We start from the raw sequence: 18,779 nt of genomic DNA on the forward strand, positions 1-18,779 counted from the left end.
GGGAGCCAGGCCCCGGGGGCAGGGATGGAGGAGACACAGGCTCACCAGGGAGCTTGTAGTTCTGCTGAGGGGTAGGGGGGGTGAAGGGTATCCGTCCTTAGAATTTCTGGCCATGGCAGGGCAGTCCTGGGGTGGGGGCCTGTCTGCCCAGCTCCACCCTCGACTGACAGTGCCCGGGGTCCACTTCCAGGGATGCTCTGGAGCGTGCCATCGAGGAGTTCACGCTCTCCTGCGCCGGCTATTGCGTGGCCACCTACGTGCTGGGCATCGGGGACCGGCACAGCGACAACATCATGATCCGGGAGACCGGGCAGGTACGGCGGCGTGGGGAGGGCGGGGAGGTGCCCTGCCAACAGAGGGTATGATTCCGGGCGAGACATCTCCGTTGGTGGCGGTTGGGCAGGGTTGGCGATTTCGTCATCAATCGTATTTATTGAGCGCTTACTGTGTGCAGAGCACTGTACTAAGCGCTTGGGAAGTGCAAGTTGATTTCCGAGTCTTCCCTGCAGGGGGCATGGAGAAACAGGGAATGTGACCCCCACACTGTCGCCACTGCCCGATCAATGGTATTTATTGAGTGCGTACTGAGTGCAGAGTAATAATAATAATAACCGTACTTGTTAAGCGCTTACTACGTGCAAAGCACGGTTCTAAGCGCTGGCACTGTTCTAAGCACTTGGGAGAGTACACATAAAAGCGCTCAGTAAATACCGTTGATGATGATATCAGCAGTTCATTTCCTGCAGGCCCGGGGGGCCCAGAGGAAGAAATAGTGAGGGTCTGGGCCTCCTAGGCTCACCCTCCCAACCCTGGCCTCCCCAGAGCCCCTCTGCCCCCCCCACCCCCCATCCCACTTGTAGTTTCTTTGTCTCCCCTCCCCCTGCAGCTGTTCCACATTGATTTTGGCCACTTCCTGGGGAATTTCAAGACCAAGTTTGGAATCAACCGGGAGCGTGTCCCCTTCATCCTCACCTACGACTTTGTGCACGTGATCCAGCAGGGGAGGACCAACAACAGCGAGAAGTTCGAAAGGTGGGCTGGGTGAAAAGACCGTTCGGGTGGGGAAAGCGACGAGGAAGACCGACGTGCCGCCTCGGGGCCTTCTGGGGACCGAGTTGGGGTCGAGCGGCAAGGTCTGGGGCGGAGGAGGCGCCTGCTCCTCCCAAGACAGAGCTGCCCTTCTCCCCAGCGACTTGGGGGAGCAGCTGTGCCCGGAGGAGTACCATCAGGTGGGCGGTGTGGCTCGACTAGCCCCGGGTGGGGTCCAACAGGGCCCCGAGGCAGGGGTTGACGTCTGTTCTCGGCTCCCGGGCAGGTTCCGCGATTACTGCGAACGGGCCTATACCATCCTGCGCCGCCACGGCCTGCTCTTCCTCCACCTCTTTGCACTGATGCGGGCGGCCGGCCTGCCCGAGCTCAGCTGCTCCAAGGACATACAGTATCTCAAGGTAACGTCTCCGAAGCCTGTGCGGTGGAGAGATGGTGTGCAGAAGGCTGGCCCCAGGTGGGGCTCGGTCGAGTTCCTGCGAGGTTAGTCCAGAGGCCCCCACTGGTCTGGCCTGGGCAGGCTCTGAGACCTACTTCCCCCCAGCAATGGGCGCTTCACCACCTATTTGTTCTCTTTCTGCTCCTTTTCTACCCCATCGCTACCAGCTGCACTACCGAAGCAGCGTGGCTCAGTGGAAAGAGCACGGGCTTGGGACTCAGAGGTCATGGGTCTAATCCCAGCTCCGCTACATGTCTGCTGTGTGACCTTGGGCAAGCCACTTAACTTCTCTGAGCCTCAGTTACCTCATCTGTAAAATAGGGATTAATGACAGTGATGGCATTTGTTAAGCGCTTACTATGTGCAAAGCACTTTTCTAAGCGCTGCGGGGGGGGGGATACAAGGTGATCAGGTTGTCCCATGTTGGGCTCACAGTCTTCATCTCCATTTTACAGATGAGGTAACTGAGGCACAGAGAAGTTAAGTGAATTGCCCAAAGTCACACAGCTGACAATTGGTGGAGCCAGGATTTGAACCCACAACCTCTGACTCCCAAGCCTGTGCTCTTTCCAGTAAGCCACGATTAAGACTGTGAGCCCCACGTGGGGCAACCTGATCACCTTGTATCCCCTCCAGTGCTTAGAACAGTGCTTTGCACATAGTGAGTGCTTAACAAATGCCACCATCATCATCATCATTACCAAGAGGCCACGAGTGAAGAGGGGATGAGGTGATGATGTGGTCATTGGAAGCCTTGGCCTTAGGCCCTGAGAAGGCAAGCCCAAGAGGCTGGGCTTCTCAGCTGACCTCTGGCCACTCCCAGGCAGAATAATCAATCAATCAATCGTATTTATTGAGCGCTTACTGTGTGCAGAGCACTGTACTAAGCGCTTGGGAAGTACAAGTTGGCAACAATAATGATGATGCTATTTGTTAAGTGCTTACTATGTGCCATGCACTGTTCTATGTGCTGGGGTAGATACAAGGTAATCAGGTTTTCCTATGTGGGGCTCACAGTCTTAATCCCCATTTTACAGATGAGGTAAATGAAGCACAGAGAAGTCAAGTGACTGCCCCAAGTCACACAACTGATAAGTGGTGGAGCTGGGATTAGAACCCATGACCTCTGACTCCGAAGCCCACGCTCTTTCCACTAAGCCCCGCTGCTTCTAGAAACACTGAGAAATACTCACGGGCCAGCCCACTCACCTAACTTGCCTCTCTCTGTTGGCCTTGGCGAGATCTCTTCTCCGACGGGTGAGGGAAAGCTCCCCTGAATCCTTCCAGCCTGGGAGCCGTGGGAACGGGGGTGAGAAGAGTGCGGAGGGGATAGGCCGACCAGAGAGAAACAGAGAGGGAACTGGGCTAGGGGGCCAGGCACAGCCTTCTCCGACCGCCCAGCTCCACCGTCTCCTCTTCCTCAGGACTCCTTGGCTTTGGGAAAGACGGACGATGAGGCACTGAAGCACTTCCGAGTGAAGTTCAACGAAGCGTTGCGGGAGAGCTGGAAAACCAAAGTGAACTGGTTGGCCCACAACGTCTCCAAAGACAACAGGCAGTAGCAGACCCTCCCTGTCCCCGACCCCAGCACGGCCACCGTTCCCGGTAAACAGCCCCGACCTCCTTCCTCCCGGAGACGGCCGAGGCCCTGCCCTCCCCCCCCGCCCGCCGGGGCGTGGGACCCCCCGGCCGTGGGAGCGGAGCTGGGGGCACGCGGCGAGGAACTTACCCAGTTGCTGTTTGTTTACACTGAAAAGAAATCCCTGCAGTTATTTATTTATGACCTAGACCCCTAAGGGCCGAAGACCAGCCACCCTTGGCGACGTCTCCATGGGACCAAACGCAGGTGGAGGCTGGAAGCGGCATCGCTGGGCAGGAGAGGGAAGTCGCTTCCTGGCCCCGTGCGGGGAAAGGGCCGGGGAGCATGGTGGTGGTGGTGTGAGAACCACTGAAGGCTGCTGCTGTGAGCAAGGACCGTGGGGTGTTTGCCCCCGCACCACTCGAGTCTTCCCGGAGGCTGATCCTGGGAACGTCGGCGACGGCTCCATCCTGGGCTCCGGTGGCGCTGCCAGCAGCCTCACCGCCCTCAGGGTCTCCTCCCTCTCCCCGCCTCCCACTTCCTCCACACCTGGCCGGCGTCGCTGCCAGGGCTCTTCGGTGGCAGGGTGGAAAGGGGCAGGTACCCTCTCCACCCCCTGCTGCACACGTGCACTATCTGGTAGCTGCTAGTACCTAGGCCAAGCCCGGAGGCTCTCACTGTGCATTCAGGGCTGCTCGTTGGGGCTCTCCCCCACCCACCCAACCCCAACTGCACCTCTCGGCTGTGGGCAGGACGCTCTGCGGCCCAAGTTCAGCAGCACCGAGCGCTCTGGCCGCGGGGAGCCGGGAAAAACCCGCCCCCCTGTTCCCCTCGAGCTGCACTGCATAGCGGCCCCGGGCCCCCGGGGAGGTGACCCTGGGACTGCTGTGGTTTTGTGCTTCTAATCTAGGAGTGGAGGGGGCTTCTGGCCCCCATCTCTGCCGTCTACCACCGGCTACCGGCTCGGTTGCGGTTTCGGTGCGGCCCGTTCCACTTTTTGTGCAGCCCGGGGACGGGGAGAAGAGCCGGTCCAAACGGAGCCTCGGCCTCAGGGCAGGTTCCCTCCAGAGCGGACACCGACCTCGAAGCCGGGCGGAGCGGGCACAGCCCCCGGCCTCCTTCCTGCTGCCGCCACGGTCGGTCCCCCCCCATCTTCCTTTGGAAATGTTCTTTCCGAACAGTTCCCTGAGCCATTAGGACTTCCTGCTCGGGACAGAGAAAGAGGGAAAGGGGAAATGGTGGAATCTTCCGCTGGAGGAGGGAAAAGCAGGTGGCAGCTGACTAGACTTTCAAGCTTCCGGGACTGATGCCGAGGAGCCGGCCTGAGCCCTGCGGTCCAGGGGATTGGGGGCTCAGAGAACCGCCGCTCTCGGCTTGGGGGGACCAGCTGAGGGATTTCAGGACAGAAGAGCAGAGGAGAAAGGGCCACGGGGACGGTTTTAGGTTAAGACAGCTGCTTCCTGTTTTGCGATCCGTCGCTCACAGAACAGCTCCGATCCACCTTCCGTCCCTCTAGTCCCAAGCCCAGCCCGAGTGCACTTTTGTTCCAAAATGAGTACAGAAACTAAGCCCCATCTAGCTCACCTGGTTTCAAATAGGAAAAGCCAAGACTACAACTTTATTTATTTAAACGGGTTCGTGTGCTCCCTAGCTCTGGGCTGCACCCCTTTGCACATACACAAAGCAGTTCTCGGTTGGAGTGTACAGACTGTATGTGCCTAGTTTGAAGAAATACTTTCTATTTTTTTAAATCATTTCATATTTCTGTGAGTAAAGGGAGTGTTGTGTGTAACTGTGACTGTGGGTCAGGACAAAAGCTCTGGGAAGTCTTAAAATGAAATGTGGCAGCAGATTTTTTAAAATAAAATCTTTTTATGTCATTCCGCTCTCTGTTCCAGCTTGGGAAGGGAAGGAGGGGTGGGGCCCCGGGAAAAACGACCGCCAACCCGACTTAGAACCAGAACTTTATTGTAGCTTATAGACTTGCCAGACTGACCTATCACCAGAAACACAGCGGTAGATTTATCCCCACAGTGGCTACAGACAGCATCGGAAAGCTCACCTTCCAGTAGTGTTAGCGTTTAGTCTTCTTCGGTTTTAGTCTAAATACAGTAGCTACAGTGACAGCTTAGGGAAGGATCGATCTACACATCAACATTAACACAGGACACCTGTCAGACATAAGTTAAAAGTTCCCCAAATGACTTAAAACTAGCAGTTATGTTTATCACAGAAAAAGTAGTCAAAACCATTTGCCCCCGTTTTAGAAATTGAAAATTTTACACTTAAATGAACGAGAAGATTGGATGGATGACTCTCTCTCGACTCGGTGGCCGGGACCCCTTGGGCCACCAACTCCCCTCCCCTCCCACCCCATCCCATCCCCATCCTCAAACTTGGCTGCCGGAAAGCAGTCCCGGGCTCGAGGAGTCGAGAGAGTCGGTGGCGTACTGCCCATCACACCCGTTCCCCTCCCTTCCACCTCGGTTCCAGTGGTCGACAGTGTCCAGGGAGGCGGAGACCTGCCTGACGAAAAACCCAGCACTCACCCCCCGGGGGGTCATCACGCGCTTTTCGTTCCCCACGGCTACCGCCACAGCGGGCGGCTCGAACTGTGCCCCAGGAGGAAAGCGCTACGTTACGGCGTGGAAGCTAAAAGCTTACTACTCCCAGAGTTCAGGTCCCTGCAACGGGAGCAATCCAGCCGGCCCTTGGCAGGAGCATCTAACTGGCCACGATCCCAGCTGCGCCCACCCACTGGAAACAAGGAGGGGGACGGGGTGGGTGGCGAGGAACTGCTTCTAGACCGAGGAAGCTATCCACCATCTGTCCGGGCAGTTGGGGACACAGCAGGGCAGCCCCCATCTCCCGCGACCTCTTGGGCCGGGATTGGCCCGCCCAGGCCCCGGTAGGTCAACGGGGCCAGGCCCAGCCTGGATTTCCCGTTCCCGACTCTCCCTGGGCCGCCCCGGCTCGGACCAGATCCGGCGGGGCTGGGCAAGGGGAAGGAACAGACCCACCTCTGCCCCTCGGGGACCCAGCCCAAGGGAACCCAGCCCCCCGGGCAGCTGCGGGGGCTCTTCCTGCTGAAAACCTGCGCCAAAGTCAGCCGTGCCCCAGCCCCTGGCCTTAGGCAACTGTAAAACCCACTCCCTGTTGCACTCCCACAGTGGATATAATTACATAATCCCAATTTATTTACAAAATATTAAAAAGTCTGTTAATCCTCTACATATTAACCCCCATCCTGCCACTTTCCACATGCACTAGCTTTGGGAAAAAAAAAAAAATTCTTAAAAAGAAAAAAAAAATGTTCACCAGACTGAAATGAGCAACCTTTTACCCTTTGTCAACAAGTCAGACCGCTGCAGCTTTGGGGAAGGAATGAGAGAAGCAAAGTCAACGTCGTTTCCAGACACACGTGGGCAGGTCTGTGGAGCCACAGTCACTGAGCTGAGATGACGTGAAGATAAAAGTGCAAGGTGGTTCCTCACATGATTAAAAAAACAAAAAAAAATCCAGTCCAAGGAAGCGCGAGGAGGGGGGAGGGAATAGCTACGGATCAAGCACTGGGGACTAGCCAATGGGACACAAATGCTTGGGGGTGTCTGTCCAACTACTGGCCATAATGGCTTCTTACCCCCGTGGAGGGACAATGGAGGGAGCAGCAAAGAGGATGGAGGTCATCGGCGGCGGTGGAGCTTCCAGAGCAGAAACGAAAGGACAAAGGGAACAGCTGGGATCAATAGCTCAGGGTGGAGTCGTCCCATTCCAGCTGTTGCTGTCTGTTAACATTTTGCTGATCCTCCTCTTGCCCGGCTTCCTCCTCCTCGCTGCTCTCTGACTCTGCGCTGGTGATGTCGTCGTCTTCTTCTCCATCCTCGCTCTCTTCCTCCTCCTCTTCCTCTTCCTCTTCACTGCTGTGCTGGTCCTCGTAGGTCTGACACGCAGATGGACAAGACAAACACGGCAGACCCTCGCACACCAAATCAACCCCTCCTGGTCCCCGTAGTCCCGGGCCCCTTCCATCAGCTCGGCTCCCCAAAAGCACGGCCTGGCGGATAGCACCTGGGCTTAAAAGTCAGAGGACCTGGATTCTAATTCCGGCTCTGCCTTTTGTTTGCTGCATGACCTTACGAAAGTCACTTCACTTGCCTGGGCCATAGTTGCCTTATCTGTAAAATGGACATTCGGTTCCTGTTCTCCCTCCTGCTTTGACTGTGAAGTCCCATGTGGGACAGGGACTGTGTCTAACATGATTAACCCAAATCTACCCAAGCAATTAGTACACTGCTTGGCACATAGTAAACGCTCAACAAATGCCACAGTGATTTTTATTATGATGATTAATAAGAGGGTTTGACTAGGGAAGTTTCCACTAAGGCCCTGTAAAGGAGGCTAGGTGGGAAGCAGCTTCCAGGGCAAAGACACAGGTGGAGCTGCTGACTGCAGGCAGCCACGGAAAACCCTTAAGACTGGAGGGATGGGGAGAGAACCAGGGTTTGAGACCTCAGAGAAGAACAAAATCCCACTTTCGGGAAGAGTTCATCCTGGCCAGACACAGGATCCGCCCACTATCCCAGCAGCGCTTAGGTTTCCTCTCACTGTCTAGGCACTCCCTTGTAGGAGGGAACCCTTTTCTCGGCTAGAGTCGCTCTCCCTTCCGCGGGGGGGGACCCCACAGCAAGCAACCAGCAGACCCTTGGGCGGGCCAAAGATGGGGAGAGGAAAACTAGGCCTCTGACACGGCCTCTCTCCCACCGTCCACGGCTGGACCACCCAAGCCGAGCAAACTCTCAGACGGCAGTGCCCCCTCACCCATCCTGCCCAACCCCGTTTACAACCTGGTGACCCTCTGGCTATTCCAGTTGATGATCCATCCCCCCTGCCCCACAGGCCTTGGCCGGACTATATTCCAGGGGCCGAGCTTAAGCCTTTCCACTGCATGAATGAACCGGTGCTGACATCGCTCATGGGAATGGGCATTCTATGGATAACTCCTTCCAGGCAGAAGCCCCATCTGCCCTGGTTGCCCGAGGGAAACTGATGTTGTGGTGGAGAGAAGCCTCCCGGGGGCCAGCTCTCCCCCCTACCAGCCAACAGGCCTACCTCCATGGGATTCACGGTAATGGTCAGGGCTGAGTCGTCCCAGTCCATCTCGTTCTCTTTCCCGGCGTCCTGGTCACGCAGGGTCCTCTGGTGCGCAGCCCGGATCCGGAACACACCCAGGATAATCATGAAAACCAAGAAGCTGACACACACCACAATCACCACCGTTGCTGTACTTGGGACAACTAGGAAAAAACAAGAAGAACGGGGATGAAATCCTTATTCCCACTAATACCATAGAGGCGAGGTCAAGTGGGCCTGAGAAGTCGAGTGAGTGCTAGCCATCTGGTTCCCAGAGATGATGCCTGGCTTCCAGATCTGGCCTGAAGACAGACACATCGCTCAACCTCTCTGAGCCTCTTTCTCTCCCTATAAAGAAGGGGGAGATATTACCTGTCCCACGGGGAGGGAATGTAAAGCTGATCAAATCCCAGACATGAAAACCCTTTGCACTCCTAGGAAGCGTGAGAAGCAGCATGGCCTAGTGGAAAGAGAATGAGCCTGGGAGCCTGGGGACCTGAGTTCCAATCCCGGCTCTGCCGCTTGCCTGCTGTGTGAGTTTGGGCAGGCCACTTAACTTCTCTATGCCTCAGTCACTTCATCTGTAAAATGGGGATTCAATTCCTGTTCCTCCTCCTACTCAGACTGTGTGACTTGATTATCTTGTATCCAGCCCAGCGTTTAGTACAGTGCTGGACACACAGTAAGCACCTAAATACCACAATTATCAATCAAGGTGCAGGAGTCTAAGCTGAACAGCATGGCCAAGAAGGCCTGCCGAGTTGATTCAAAAGGTGCCCTGGTGGATAGTGTCCAGGGTGAGCCCGGATGCAGGCGCACCAACTTAGGAGGCCCCTCTCGGATGCCGGCCCTGAGACAGGAGGGTATGCCGCGAGATGCCCAGGCTGGAGGCTTACCTGAAAACGGATGTGGGTTTGCTAGGTTGTGCCCGGAGAGGTCGACGAATGAGTGATGCACGGGATGGACGAACTGCGGTTGGGCGGCAATGTGACTGGCGTGTTCCCCCGAGTTGGCCGTGTGGATCACGTTCACCTGCGGTCAAGGGACGACTGCTTAGTGGGATGCCTGATCCCGCTGGACCGAGTCCTCCCAGGTCAGGAGAGCCTGGCCCTCTCCCTCCCTCTGCTGCAGAAAAATCCGTACTGAGCCCCTGGGAATTCACAATAGAAGACTGACACAGTCAACCATTCCTGCCGCCCTCAAGGAGCTTACAGTAATCCAGGGCATTAGGCGACTGACCACCTCTTTTCAAGGGCCTTCATGGTGTCAAAAATCAATCGGTAATACAGACTGTGTGCCGAACGTGCTACTAAAGGCTTGAGAGAATGTAAATGGGTTAGAAGACATGATCCCTACCCTCAAGGAGCTTACAATCTAATCCGTGAGGCAGACAGAAAATCAGTTTTTAGACAGAAGGAAAAAGAGAATGGAAAGATGGATGTGCGGATGAGCAACGGCTTACATGGTAGGGTATGGAAGTCAATGTGAAAAGAAGTGCGGCTGATAATAATAATAGCATTTATTAAGTGCTTACTATGTGCAAAGCACTGTTCTAAGCGCTGGGGAGGTTACAAAGTGATCTGGTTGTCCCACGGGGGGCTCACAGTCTTAATCCCCATTTTACAGAAGAGGGAACTGAGGCCCAGAGAAGTTAAGTGACTTGCCCAAAGTCACACAGCTGATAACTAGTGGAGCCAGGATTTGAACCCATGACCTCTGACTCCAAAGCCCGCGCTCTTTCCACACTGAGCCACGCTGCTTCTCAGGTATGAAGCTGCTTCTTGGTAGGTATGAATGCACAAGTGTGGAGGTGGCACGAAGGTGCTGTGGTGATAATTGGAAAGATAAGATCTAGGGAGAACAATTAATCAGGGAGGGCCTCTTGGAAGAGGTGGGGATTTCAGAAGGGTTTTGAAGATGGGGGAGAACTATGGTCTGATGGATTTGAAGAGAGAAGGAAGGACGGACGAAGGGTATGCGCAAGGGGTCAGAGGCAGGTGAGATGAGAACAACGCACAGCGGCCTTAGCCTTAGAGGACCAAACAGTGAGAGTTGGGGTGAAGTTGAATAGATTGGGGATAAGTAAGGAAGTAAGAGAGAGAACTGATTGAGTGCCTTAAAGCTGCAGGTCAGGAATTTCTCTGCTTGAAGTGGAGAAGAATGGGGAATGAACAAATTATTCAAAGCGTGAGGAGGTGTGAGCAAATTAATGTTTTAGAAAAAAATCCTCTGGGCAGCAGAGTAAAGTATGGACTGGAGGGAGGAGAGACTGGAGACAGGGAAACCAATGAGGAGGCTGATGCAGTAGTCTTGTCCGAGTGTGATAGGCATTTGGACAAGGACTGGGAAATGAGGAAGAAAAAACTGACAGGATCAGGGACAGACAGAATTGTGAGAGTGGAAATAGAAGGAGTCAAGGATAATGCTATGGTTGTAGGCTTTTGGAGACGGGGAGAGTGGTGGTGGTGTCTACTGGGATGGGAAAGCTAAGCGGATGTGAGAATTGGGGAGGGAAGATGAGGAGTTCAGTTTCCGTGTGGAAATATCCTGGACGTAAGAGGACTTGCAAAATTGCTAAGGAAGTGAGAGAGGTTGAGTCTAGTGACATAAATTTGGAAGTCATCAGCATAGGGTGGTGCCTGAAAACCCTGGAAGCAGATGAGCTCCCCTAGGTTGTGAATGTAAAGAGGGAAGAGTAGGGGGCCCAGAACAGAGCTTTGAGGATCACACACAAGAAGTGAATGACAAGGGGAAAAAGAGCCAGCAAAAGAGACCGAGAAGGATCAGCCAAAGGCAAGAGGAGAACCGGGGAGAACTGAGTCAGTACAATTAAGGCTAGAGAGAGCTTCCAGAAGACGGGAATGGTTCACAGGGCCAAAAGTAGCTCAGAGGTCAAGGAGGATTAGGATAGAAGAGAATCCATTAGTCTTAGCATCAGTGACCTTAGAGAGTGCAGTCTTTGTGGACTGAAGGGAATGGAAACCAGATTGTAGGAGGTCAGAAAGGGAGACAGAGGAGAGGAAAAGGAAGCAGTGGGTGTAGTTAATCCATTTAAGGAGCCTGGACGGGAATGGCAGCAGGGAGATGAGGCCGGAGGATACAGTGGGAACCAGAGAAAGCTATTTTAGTGTGGAGCTGGGAGATATGAGCAGACGAGAAGGACAACGGCTCTACAATCACTCTGCCTGTGTGAGGGGAGAGGATTTCCTCTCCCTCCTACTTAGACTGTAAGCCCCATAGTGGGTAGAGAATGTGTCAAACCTGATTATCTTGTATCTACCTCAGCGCTTCGTAGAGTGCTTGGCACACAGTAAGAACTTAACATGTACCATTACAAAACAAACAAAAAAACTCCCCCCAAAAAACCTTCCACTTGGACACAAAGCCTGGAGAGAAGATGGCAATCTGGAGAGCAGAGCAGATATGCCCTTTGTCTTCCTTACCAACAAGCACCGGGGCAGTAGGCCAATCCAAGGCTGCCAATCAGGTCACAGTTCTCCACAGACACTATTCCCAGCCTAGGACCCATGGCGGGCTCACTCACCTCCACTTTAAACTCATTGCTGACATAGCGGCCGTTGAGTTCAGAACAGACCAGCTTGAACTTCCTGTCGAAGAGGGACATGGTGTGCCAGTTTCGGTAGCGGATCAAGTGCAGCACCTCCTCGTAGCTGGCCATGGTGTCCACACCTGCTCAGGGGAGGGAAAGGGAGGGAAGTGGGATGAAGCAACTCCCCACCCTGCCACAATTGGGTGGCGGCTGGATGGTTCCCAAACCGTTAACACAGAGAGCCCGGCCCCCTCTCCATCCATCCCCGCCAGTATCTGAGCTCCCCTCACCTGTGATGATCATGCCCAGGTTGGAGCTGCTCGTCTCAATGCCCTTCTGCTGCAAGCGAGTCATGTCGACCTCCAGGCTCTCCTGTTCCGGATTCAGCTCCTCACCCAGCACCGTCACCTCACAGGTGTCCAGGTTATGCATGATCTCCTCCGACACCAGCGACTCTTGAACTGAAAAATGGGGACGACAAAATGCCCAGAGCCATCACAACAATGTCTGGCACTTGGGCTGTCCTGGACGGTCGGCTTGATCCCGGTCCTAGAAGCCGAGTGCTCAAGGGGCGTTTTGGGGGAGGCCAGACTGTAGGGCAGCCCCTCTCCCAAACCACATCGAGGCCTGCTAGCAGCCCATAGTCCAGGTCTCCTCCCCTGAAACCCAGGACGGACATCAGCCAAATTCCTAGGCGAGACACGAGGGGCATGGAAGGACTCTTATTGCCACGACCAAGGGGACAGCAGCCTGGGTGGGGACTGGGACTTGGGAACGAGCACTCAGTCTTGGGGTAAGCAAAAGTCACCTCAAGGCACGCAGATGCTTGTGGATGAAGGGCCAGGATTCAACAGCTTCTTCAGAATCCAGGTGGACATCCTATTGGGTTCAGACTCAAAATGGGAGTTGAGATTTATGGGAAACTCCTCAAGCCTCTTTGCCTCTCCCAGCCCTGCTGGCATGGCAAGGGGCAGAGAGGAAGGTTGGGAAGGGGGGTGTCTCTGGAACTCTTGTACTCTCCCAGGAGCTAAGGGCATCATCAATACCATCGATGATGTTGATGATGCGGATGGGCCATCTTGGTCTGTGGGGCTTCAGCCCTAGAGACAGACCCGAAGATGCCACAACGATGCCATGGACTCAGAGCCCCCACAAAGCACCAGGGCCAAACAGGTGGGTGGCAGCCCCTGAGAGGCTTGGGCCCAGCTGGGGAAGAAGAAAGGGTAGAGCTCAGAGAGATACCTGTTGGATCCTCATCCCCGTCCCCCTCCGGCTCCACCTCGCGAGTGATGGTGCTGATGATCCGCAGCTCGGGGAAGAGGGAAACCCCCTCAGGGCTCTCGAACTCAGAAGCCGCCCGGGCGAAGTGGTTGATGCCGCTCAGGCTGATCTTGGGCTCTTCCGGCTGCAGGACCATGATGTAGCCGTCCACCAGAGGGGCGGAGATGCAGTCCTCCTCGTTCAAACATCTGCAGGGACCCACCAGTGTCGGGTCAGGCCGAAGTCACAGCTCAGGGCTGCTCTTCCCTGTCCCTGTGAGAACCGCTGGGACCCAGGGCAAAACTCTTCTCCGGCAAAGAAGAGTCCCTGAGCCGCAGCGTGGGGCTGAGAGCCCAACAGCAGGGATTTCAACAATGACTACTCTCTGCTCATTTTACCGTGGACCGTCACTGCTTGGGAGAGCCACTCTCTTTCACGAAATATGTGACACTAAGGGTCCTCATGCAGAAACCTTCTCAAAGCTCCAGCTCCCTCCCTCCCTGCTCTCACACACCACTTGACAAAGTAAGCCATTGGCCCCCCAAAGACCACGTACTTGATCGTGCTGGTGATTTTGAGCTTTCGGATGCCGGGCGTGGGGAACTGACGGGAGTTCAGGTAGGAAATGTGCTGCATGGCCTTGTCGAACCGGTCGACGTCATCTCCCTCCAAGGTCAACACTGACTGGCCGGGGTTTGCTTGGATCTGAAATCATTCCAAGGTGACAGGCAGGATGAGCGGTGTTCTAAAGAGCAAGACCTTCCAACAGACAGCAAACAGTCGGCACTGCTTATGGCGACGGGATCGGAGACCCTAGAAATCCTGGCACCTTATACTCAAACTGGGCCCAGGACCCCAAGAGGTTAAATCAATCATTTTAAAACACTTTACTACCTTAAACTTGGCACCAAAGGAAAAGAAAGGTAAACAGGGCGAGCCTGGAGAGGAAGATAGCAGCTCACTCAGGCACTGCTCTTCTTCCACAATGTGACCCAGATGTAGGGACTAATGCATCAGCCCTTTTACCCTCACTGGGGTCCCTCCCTGAGGCTGACCGTGGATCTGAGGGTGAATACTGCCTTACAGCAGCATGGCCTAATGGAAAGAACACAAGCCTGGGTGTTGGAGGACTTGGCTTCTAATCCTGGCTTCACCACTCGCCCCATCTCTAGACTGTAAACTCGTTGTGGGCAGGGAATGTGTCTGTTCACTGTTGTATTGTACTTTCCCAGGTGCTTAGTACAGTGCCCTGCACACAGTAAGCGCTCAACAAATACGACTGAATGAATGAATGAATGCTGTGTGACCCTGGGCAAGTCACATCTCTGGGCCTCATTTCCCTCACCTGCAAAATGGGGATTCAATAGCTGTTCTCCCTCCTACTTAAGACTGTGAGCCCCATGTGGGACCTGATGGCCCCTCCTCCCCCTCCCCTTGGCCTTACCTCCTTCCCCTCCCCACAGCACCTGTATATATGTATATATGTTTGTACGTATTTATTACTCTATTTTATTTGTACATATTTATTCTATTTATTTTATTTTGTTAATATGTTTTGTTCTCTGTTTCCCTCTTCTAGACTGTGAGCCCACTGTTGGGTAGGGACCGTCTCTCTATGTTGCCAACTTGTATTTCCCAAGCACTTAGTACAGTGCTCTGCACACAGTAAGCGCTCAATAAATACGATTGAATGAATGAATGAATGAATGAATGAATGATGACCTTGTATCCCCCCCAGCACTCAGTATGGTGCTTGGCACAAAGTAAGCGCTTAACAAATACCACAATTCTTCTTCTTCTTGTTATTATTTCTGCCCTGTGGCCAGCTCTACCTTCAAGCCTTTGCCAATGCCATCAGCAGGTTGCAGGTCCAGCCCCTCTTTGCAGGTGTAGAGACAGTCGATCACGTTCTTGTTCTCCAGCTTCCCAGAGCGGACCATTAAGCCTGCTAGGTTGCCTCGGAAGAACTGGGCCATGCGCAGCTCCCCACCTTTCGAGAAGGTAGAAAAAGCAAAGAATGTTACATTCCCCCCCAGTCAGTTCCTGTTCTCCCTCAGAGGGGAGGTTATAATGGCCGACTGCATTACTGGCTGACATGCGAGTTAGTTCAGCCCTATTCCTGGGCGAGTCTTGCAATCAGGATAAGTGCGATGAAGAAATGAAACCGTTCAGGATCATGCATATGGCTTGGAGAAGGAAGAGGAGGCGTGGCATCTCCTAACAGTCCCCACAGCCCCTACGTTTCCTCTCATACTCATCTCCCTGAAATTCTTGCAGGAAAACCAAACTATGTTTCAACACAGAAAATAGAATCCCGTCACAGAAAGGGAAAGCACCAAATGAGTCCAATTTTTTCCTTCAAGGATTAACAGCCAGGTTGCTCCCAAAGGCCCTGGTTTGCTAAATTATCCCGGGTGGGGGGAGACACAGGTGTCAAAGGAACCCCCAAAATCAGTGGAGTTCAAATGGAGCCTTTGGCAATAAATACCGACTGACTATTCGATGACCGTTTCACTGCAAAAACTGTCTCAAACTTTCGCCCGGACGGATAACCAGCAGCCAGAATGGTGATCGTGCCAACGGGCTAGGCTTGGTACTTCCCTGACCTGTGGGGCGGGGGGACCTCTGAAACCTGTCTTTCAGGTGCCACATGCAATGGTACTTGAACAGAAGTTGATGGAATAAAATAAAACAAAACGCCATTAGTGCTTTGCGTTAATGAAGCAGTTGATATCATTTAACTGCAATCACATTGGAGTCAGACTCTTTTGTGAATGTGCTCCTGTGGCTACGCGGAAAAGTAAAAAATCCAGAGGAGGTCTGAGAGGGGTGGAGGGTGGCGGGGGGCGGGCACGATTCAGACAGAACAGTCCAGAAGCAGCTGAGATGGATGCCCGAGGCCAAAATGCAATGCTTGCATTTCATGCGGAGGGTGGAATGAATCAATGTCTGGGCTTGAGAGGGAAAGAGGGAAAAGAAACTCCAGCAACCTGCATAGGTCACAGTCACAGTCTCAGTCTCATTGTCATTTTCACTTCCTGTATATTCTGTAGAAAAGCAAGAAAGACAATGGAGAAGGACTAAGTGGTTAGGGTCTTCACAGTTTACCCTGAGAGGTCCTGCGGCTCAATGCCTGAATCTTGGCAGCCCGTGGAGATTTTCCGCTTCCTTTCGTCTAAGCGACAGCTTCTCCAGGCCCCACCATGGCCTGCCCTCTGGGAATGTCCAGCTGGGAGGTGGGCTCCGCTAGCAGGATGGCACCTCCTACACCCACAGGAATTTGCCCCGGTGGTGCTGTTGGGCCTTGGGTTTCTTCCCACTCCCAGATGGGAAGGCTCAGTGCAAACAACCCTCAAAAAGGCTGAGCTCTCAACAAGCTGAGCTGCCTGACCACAACCCCCTCTGGGTCTGAGTGGGAAAATTCCAGGGAAAAACACAGCACAGGAGCATTGTTCATCCCACCACCCACCTCTCAGCCCTTATGGACACCTATAATTTACTGTCCATCTCTCCTTCTAGTCTGTTTGTGGGCAGGGATCGTATCTATCTTCTCTGCTGTAATAATAACAATAATAATTCTGGCATTTGTTAAGAGCTTACTATGTGCCAGGCACCATACTAAGTGCTGGGGTGGATACAAGCAAATTGGGTTGGATATAGTCCCTGTCCCATGTGGGGCTCACCGTCTCAATCCCCATTTTACAAAGGAGGCAAAAATTGAGGCTCAGAGAAGTGAAATGACTTGTCCAAGGTCACACAGCAGACACATGGCAGAGCTGGGATTAGAACCCATGACTTTCTCACTTCCAGGCCTGTGCTCTATCCACTGTGCCATATTGCTTCTGCACTCTCCCAAGTATTTGGTACAGTGCTTTGCACACATTAAGCCTCAATAAATACTACTGAAAGAGACAACACTACTTTGGATTTGCACGGTTCCTTTCTCCCTGAGATCGTGAGCCCTCTCTGACAGATCACTGCAGTCACCCATGTCACATTTAGTAGAGAAGCAGGAGCAAGCAAGATTATCCTCATTTCACAGAGGGCAGAACAGAGGCAGAGCAAGTGGGTGACCTATTCAAGGGCACACAGCACATCTGATTTGAAACCAGATCTCTGTGACAACTCCTTTAAGGGTCGACCCACCAGATTACAATGGCAATTGAAGAGCTGGGAAACCAACCATCCGCTAACTATTGATTTTCTATTTCTCTGGGCCCTGGGAGGGAACAGAGAGGAGGAAGAAGAAAATCCTTCATTTCTTGCTCCCTATTGCAAGCAGCACTGCTATACTCAGAAAGCCCCGGCTACGCAGACCCCAGAAACTTCCCTGCCTTATCTGAAGGCTTACTTAGCCTCAAAAAGGGGATGGAGTGGCTCAGGGGGCGGGCGGGGGGGTGGGGGGAGTGCATCAAAATGCATTGGGTCTCTGACAGGTAGCAAATCTGAGGAGCAGCTGAAAGGTGAAGCCCCATGACCTCTGGAAATCCATCTGTATCCACATTCTGATCCAAGATGCCCCAACCCCCAACCTTCCCTGGGAATGCGTCACCAGCACCAAAGCTGTGAATCAGCATCTTGCAGCAAAGAATCACTGCTTGGTCTCACTAGCTTGATTTAGGGGTGATGGGTTTTATTTCTGCCCCTCCCCAGGACAAGACAATCTCCACAACCTCCTTGAGAGAACAGGACTGTTGCTATAAACCAAACTTTCCTACAGAATTGAGTCCCCTTCAGGGTTTGCTCTTAGGCTCTCATCCCTAATTTAACCCCACAATTCCCCAGAACAGAGACACTACAAAAACAAAAAAGGTTGGTCCTAAATAAAATCTTAAGAAGAATCTACATAAGAGCCACAGCGCGGGGGTAGTTGTACGTCAGAAAGAGCTTTTTTTAACCAGAGGAAACCATAAAGAAATGGGAGATGGCTAAAGAGACTATTATGGGTCCTGATGACATGAGCACCATTAAGGTTTCATTGTCACGATCCAGGAGTCGATGACTTTACCTTGCCAACAGGCTCCAACCACCAGCTGAGTTTCTATCTTGGACGGGTGAAGTGGGTAGTCCTCGGTCACCGGGAAGGGATCGTAGGAAACCCCATCCACAAACAGGGTCACACTTGGAAACTCCACGTTGAGAACATAGTGGTGCCACTCTTTATCACACACCTGGGAAGGGGAGAGGGAGGCGTTAGGATTGTGAGGTACAAGGATCCAAACCAGAGAATAAACTGATGGAGACAACACAATCTACTGATTCATCAGAACAGCTCTGAAGACACCCATCAATGCACAGCAGTCTTTCAAAGAGAGAAAAAGTTGCTAAATGCCGTGATTGAATTCTCCTCTCAAGGGAGAAGCAGCATTGCCCAGTGGGTAGAGAAAAAGCCTGGGAATCAGAAGGGTCTGGGTTCTAATCCCAGCGCTGCCACTTGTCTGCTGTGTCAAGTCACTTTACTTCTCTGGGCCTTAGTTCCCTCATCTGTAAAATGGGGAATAAGACTGTGAGTCCCATGTGAGACATGAACTGTGTCCAACCTGATTAGCTTGTATCTACCTCAGTGCCTGGCACATAGTAAGCACTTAAATACCATTAAAAGACACACACACACACACACACACACACACACACACACACACACTCTCTCTCTCTCTCTCTCTCTCTCTCTCTCTCTGTCTCTCTCAATTAAAGTGTTTTAGAGCATAGGTCTTGCTGTCCCCATATGAACATTTCACCCCTGATTCTAACATTTGGTTTGCCTCTTTAGGGGT

The 18,779-nt window shown here is 53.2% G+C and overlaps 2 protein-coding genes across 7 annotated transcripts in view; one reads left to right on the forward strand and one right to left on the reverse strand.

The window, feature by feature from the left end:
* Positions 1 to 3,780, forward strand: part of PIK3CD (phosphatidylinositol-4,5-bisphosphate 3-kinase catalytic subunit delta) — a 51,045-nt gene extending 47,265 nt beyond the window's left edge. For all 3 annotated transcript variants that reach the window (XM_038747117.1, XM_038747116.1, XM_038747118.1), the window contains exons 20-23: positions 191 to 314; positions 887 to 1,032; positions 1,316 to 1,448; positions 2,911 to 3,780. In XM_038747117.1, the coding sequence (XP_038603045.1) occupies positions 191 to 314; positions 887 to 1,032; positions 1,316 to 1,448; positions 2,911 to 3,048 (541 nt within the window). In that variant the 3' untranslated portion in view covers positions 3,049 to 3,780. The remainder of the gene's footprint in view (positions 1 to 190; positions 315 to 886; positions 1,033 to 1,315; positions 1,449 to 2,910) is intronic.
* Positions 3,781 to 5,012: 1,232 nt separating this feature from the next.
* The window catches only part of CLSTN1 (calsyntenin 1), an 83,977-nt gene continuing 70,210 nt past the window's right edge, over positions 5,013 to 18,779 (reverse strand). For 2 of the 4 annotated variants that reach the window (XM_038746246.1, XM_038746245.1), the window contains 10 exons: positions 18,014 to 18,176; positions 15,996 to 16,052; positions 14,838 to 14,995; positions 13,562 to 13,710; positions 12,988 to 13,214; positions 12,036 to 12,206; positions 11,740 to 11,885; positions 9,092 to 9,227; positions 8,175 to 8,359; positions 5,013 to 7,005 (listed from right to left, as the gene is read on the reverse strand). In XM_038746246.1, coding sequence (XP_038602174.1) covers positions 6,808 to 7,005; positions 8,175 to 8,359; positions 9,092 to 9,227; positions 11,740 to 11,885; positions 12,036 to 12,206; positions 12,988 to 13,214; positions 13,562 to 13,710; positions 14,838 to 14,995; positions 15,996 to 16,052; positions 18,014 to 18,176 — 1,590 coding nt within the window. In that variant the 3' untranslated portion in view covers positions 5,013 to 6,807. The remainder of the gene's footprint in view (positions 7,006 to 8,174; positions 8,360 to 9,091; positions 9,228 to 11,739; positions 11,886 to 12,035; positions 12,207 to 12,987; positions 13,215 to 13,561; positions 13,711 to 14,837; positions 14,996 to 15,995; positions 16,053 to 18,013; positions 18,177 to 18,779) is intronic. The other 2 variants (XM_038746248.1, XM_038746247.1) reach the window with 1 other exon arrangement.

The sequence above is a fragment of the Tachyglossus aculeatus genome, chromosome 5 (genome assembly GCF_015852505.1).
Source record: "Tachyglossus aculeatus isolate mTacAcu1 chromosome 5, mTacAcu1.pri, whole genome shotgun sequence".
In the NCBI taxonomy this organism is placed as follows: Eukaryota; Metazoa; Chordata; class Mammalia; order Monotremata; family Tachyglossidae; genus Tachyglossus; species Tachyglossus aculeatus.